This window comes from Ceratotherium simum, chromosome 2 (genome assembly GCF_057802395.1).
Source record: "Ceratotherium simum simum isolate JZ-2026a chromosome 2, ASM5780239v1, whole genome shotgun sequence".
In the NCBI taxonomy this organism is placed as follows: domain Eukaryota; kingdom Metazoa; phylum Chordata; class Mammalia; order Perissodactyla; family Rhinocerotidae; genus Ceratotherium; species Ceratotherium simum.
Window position 1 is genome coordinate 37,928,653 of NC_141901.1, and position 4,806 is coordinate 37,933,458.

The window sequence follows — 4,806 nt, forward strand, 5'->3', positions numbered from 1 at the left end:
TCTGCTGCGTGTCTTTGAACCACACTGAATAGTGAGGATCTACATCCTGCCTTCCCATTTTGGTTTAGAATACTTGGAGCAACAGTTTCATTCCAATAGGTCTCTATAGTTAAACAATAAGAACGGTCAGAGGAAACATTGTGTTCTCCTCAGGGGCTCAGAGAACTCACTGAGGATCTAAGGAAGTGTGAGTCTCTTGGCCAAGTGAGAAGACATTTAACAGGAAGAACATCAAATGTCTCAAGTACTACAAACATGTCAGGAAGGAAAATAATAAGAAAAGATTATGAATTCAACACAGATTTTAATTGAGAACATATTACATCCAGGTAAGACACTTTGCCAAGGACATGAATATTAAAAAGACATGGAGTTGGCTCTCAAACCTTAAAAATTCTAAAAGGAAGAGCAGCACAAGTAGCTGCAACAAAGGGCAGAAAGTGAGGATTGGATTCGGCAAAGTACAATTCAAGTGTGCTTGGAGTTCAGATAAGGCAGAGACTGCTTCCACTTGTAAATCAGGAAGGCCCTCTAGAGGAGGTGACATCTTAAATGGACCTGATATTTGAATATGTGGAGGTTGCTAGGACCTCATCTTTCAGAGTTATAATTTGAGTTTTAAGCCCCAGAACTCAGGTCAGAACAACAAATCCTGCAATATTACATTCAGCTTATACGGACAACTGACAATTAAGCAAAAGTAAACAACAACAAATAGTTGTACAAGAAGAGTTGAATGGATGTCATCACTGTGTTGGGTTTAGATACGTCTGGACCCCTGAGCTGCTGGGATCTCATTCCAAAGGGAGAGAAGTGCTTGGAAATTCACGGTATGTCCTGTCAAGAACAGAGATGAAACTCATTCTGCATGAGGTAGAGTTGAGAAGTGAAGAGTAAGAAGGAAGGGGACTGGGAGGAGAACTGAGGAGATAGAAAACAAAAAACGTGGGAAGACAAGTGGGAATGGAGCAAAAAGCAGGAGGGATGGATACAAAGAACTCACCAGCGCTTCCTAAGCCAAAATGCAAGACCTGTCAGAAGCACAAGGGGCATTATGACTGCCAAGATGATCAAGCCCATGGAGTTGTGACGTTCTGTGGATTTGGGTGCACACAAGGATGTCATTTAAAATCTACCCATTTTATTGAATTTTCCTGGTCTTCCTTTATTCATTTGAGTGTCTGCCTCACCTGTCTCCTTTGTTCCTATTTCTTCTCTCATCTTTCTTCAGAGATGAATCCTTCATCTAATGCTCAATATCTTCCTTCATCTGCAGGTCACTCATTTTCCACTTTTCTATTTCTTGGATAACTTACTTTTATCTCGGAGTGGGTCTGAAATCCCTAGAATCCCAAATTTTTAACCTGACTCTCCTGCTTTGCTTGAGGACCACCTACTCCCATTCCCAGTTTGGACCCCAGTTCGTTCTTACCCCAGTAGAGGATGATGTCCTCATCTCCTAGACTGCTGTGTCTCACCCGGCAAGACAGGCCAGCTGCCTCAATGGCTTCCACATCTAAGAACACTTGAAGATACCATGTCCCATCAGCATTGGGCAAGAAGTCACTTCGCTGAGTGCCCGGATATTCCTGCTCACCCTGCATCCACATCACCCAAATAGGCTTTGGGTGGAAGCCAGAGACGTGACAAACCAGCATCAGACGGCCAGGACCAGGACTGGGACCAGTGGACAGCCAGGCCTCTGGTCTTACTGCAGAGGACAGGAAAGATATTCAGATAAGGACTCTATCACAGACTTAGAAGTTCAGATCTTCACATCAGTTTAGATAAACACATTTCTCCCACTTCTAGGAATCTGTCACCCATTATTGTCTCTCCGTCTATTCCCATTTCTTAGGAGCTGAGTAGGGGATGGTAGGAAGGTGTGATTTTAAAATAGAAAATTTTTGGAGGAAGGTTGTAAGACTGACCTTGTCGCTGGAGATATGCCTTCCCTGCATCAAGAAGACCCGTGAGGAAACGTGGGCAGGTTTCAAAGAAGAGCTTGTGTAATATTTCCCGGGCAACTGTAGCCGAATTGAGTAGCGTACAGACATGCTGAGCCCTACTTCCACCATTTGGAGATGGCAACCATGCTCTGTTCTGGAAGCTCAGGAAATCTGATCCTTGATAAGCAACCCGTATGAAGCCTACAGAGGCTTCCCCAAAGTGCAGCTCACAGCCTCCTGCCAACTGTACCTTAAAGGGATCTGGGGAAGAGAAGTTGCAAATTAATGAAAGAGGGGGTAAAAAAGATAAAATGAAATGAGTGGAAGCAAAAGACAACAGAAGCAGAAGGGAGAAGTTTAGGAGATTTGAAGGAAGGGAGCAAAGTTTGGTTCAATCAGAGGTTCAGTCTAAGGGGAATTGGTGGTAGTTGGAGATGGAGGAAGAGATGAATGAATTGAGGAAGGGGGAAAATTGTTCAAAGGAGGCAACATGAATGGTGTGGGCAAAAGAATAAGATAGGACTTAGCGTGAGAGAGTTGATGTTACAATAAACTAAGGTGAATGGACTGCAATAGGTTACCATGAATGTATCGACAGAGATTGCTGAAGAGCTGGAGTGTTGGAGAAAATCACCCATCAAGGAGTCAATCAAACAGTGAGAAAGCTTAGAGTATCTAGTTGGAGGCCAGGGAAAGGGGTGGTTACAAGACACCACTAATGAAAGATAATAAGGCACAAACCTACAGTCAACAACAGAGGAGTTTTATAAGTAACAGAAGACTTGAAACCTTTGAAGAATCAGAGTCTGGATTGTAATCCTGGCTCAAAAATATGTAACTGCAGTTTTATGATGAGGATACATAAAGTCTAGAAGCGAGTGGAGGCTATTTGCTAGAGGAATAAGAAACTCATTGAGACACATACACACCTCCCACCCATAACCCCACTTCCCATAAAGGGAAGTGAACTCACATTCAAGCTGCCTTTGACTGACAGAGTTGTGAAATATCTGAAGAAATCCAATGGAGAACATATGAAGTAAGTCTTCCAGGTCCATCCACTCCTCATTGCTGAAGTTGCTCTTGGACCAGGGCCACAGGAAAATGATAGTGCCAGAGTTGCTCACCCACCGATGAGTCTGCAATTCACCCAGCCAACCTGAGCCCAGATTTTCTTCTAAGGAATGGTTGTAAAAGGATGAGATCTGGATGAGTTGGAAGGAGACTGGTTCCTGGAAGTCTGTGGCAAAAGAACAGATAAAATGAAGATAAAAAAAGGCTTTATATTCAACCTTCAGAAGAGCACAAGGACCTGGTCACGGATACTCAGAATGGAAAGAGGCTGACACTCTCACTATCCGGGCATATGCTGGGGAAAACCCAGCATACACAGGCACATGCACACAGACTCTTTTGCACTCAACTGGGCGGTTGCCAGAGTTCTTACCATCTTTATTGTCACCACCTGGGAGGAGAACAACTAGCAACAGAAGTTGCAGAAACAGCATTTCATTTGCAGATGTTATTTCTTTCTCTCAGAAAAATTGGTCTTTGATTTCTATTCTAAGCAAGCCTACTCCACAATATCTCTATTGTGACTTCTTCCTACTTCTAATGAAAAAAACCTTTCCTTTAATCGTTGTCTGCAAAAAAGAAAATCTACTCCTTCCCTAAACCCTGAACTACTCAACTCTCATTTCCCCTTTCGTTCTGTGGACTGCCTACTCAAAACCTCATTTCCTCTTCAGTTCTATGGACCGCCTACTCTGATTCTTTGCCCCTGCAGTTCTGATTCTTCTCTTGGGCTTCCAGCCTCTCTCCTTGTTACCAGCTTCATCTTGTTGACCTTCTCCTGATTCCATTGCCATGGATCAAGTCTTGTGTGGCATTGAAAAGTCACTTTACCTGTAGGGCCTTTTCCTTTCATGCATAAAAGCACAAAATTAAATGGCTTCCCAGCACCCTACCTAATCTTCTCCTGCCCCCGCTCTTTTCTGTCACTCTGTCCTTCTCTTGCCCTTTTGAATATTCACCAAATATTCTCTTCCCCTGTGTCACCCACTCCACACCCTATTCACATCTCTGACTTCTTGTCACTCGCTTTATTTCCTTTATCAGAATCCCTATGATTGCCCTGTGTAACAGTATAAATTATCACCAATTCTCCATTATTTTTAGGCAAGAACTAGTAGCCATCACAGAAAACACAGGAACATTGAAACACGTAAAGAAAATCCCCTCTGTTTGACTTAACATTGATATATATTCATTCACCAGTCACTTAGCTCCTGCTGAATCCAAGCATCTTGCTACACTCATGACTATACAGTGGTTGATAATGGGATCACTTTGTTCAATGAACTTGTAGTCTACACGGGCAGAAAAATACTTAAACCAAGACCTATAAATCTTAGTTTGCTGAGTATCTTATGATGTTTAGATTCTAAACAAAAATAAGCACGCTTGAAACAATGTTTTCTAAAGTGGTGAGCCTTAACTGGTGTTTGTCCACTCAGGAATTTTGACTTCAGTGACTGGCTTGGGGTGTTAAATCTATACCCGTGTTCTGAGAGCAACTCAAAATACACTCAGACTTTTTCTCATTGCCTTCAAACACTTGCAGACATTGCTAAAAAAAATCAGAGAATTGCAAGTACAATTGTCCTGCACTTCAGAAAAAGAAGGAAAAAATTAAATTGTAATTACTCTAGAGTTCTGAAAATAGATGAACGTACCCCAAAACTCCTAGGAGAAAATTTGCATTCTTTCTCTATCCCTTGAAGATGTGAGTCTCACATATCTTTAAAATCTAAACACCCCGGGTGATAACCAAAAAAATAAATAAGAATAAAAATAG

At 42.2% G+C, this 4,806-nt stretch overlaps 1 protein-coding gene across 1 annotated transcript; it reads right to left on the reverse strand.

The window, feature by feature from the left end:
* Positions 1–246: 246 nt before the first annotated feature.
* Positions 247–3,676, reverse strand: LOC101390806 (T-cell surface glycoprotein CD1a-like). The gene is made up of 6 exons (XM_004443455.3): positions 3,397–3,676; positions 2,923–3,189; positions 1,932–2,210; positions 1,433–1,711; positions 1,004–1,094; positions 247–837 (listed from the first exon to the last, which is right to left on the reverse strand). Exons 1-6 carry the CDS (start codon positions 3,455–3,457, stop codon positions 795–797), a joined length of 1,020 nt encoding a protein of 339 aa, XP_004443512.2. The 5' UTR covers positions 3,458–3,676; the 3' UTR covers positions 247–794.
* Between the last annotated feature and the right edge of the window lie 1,130 nt (positions 3,677–4,806).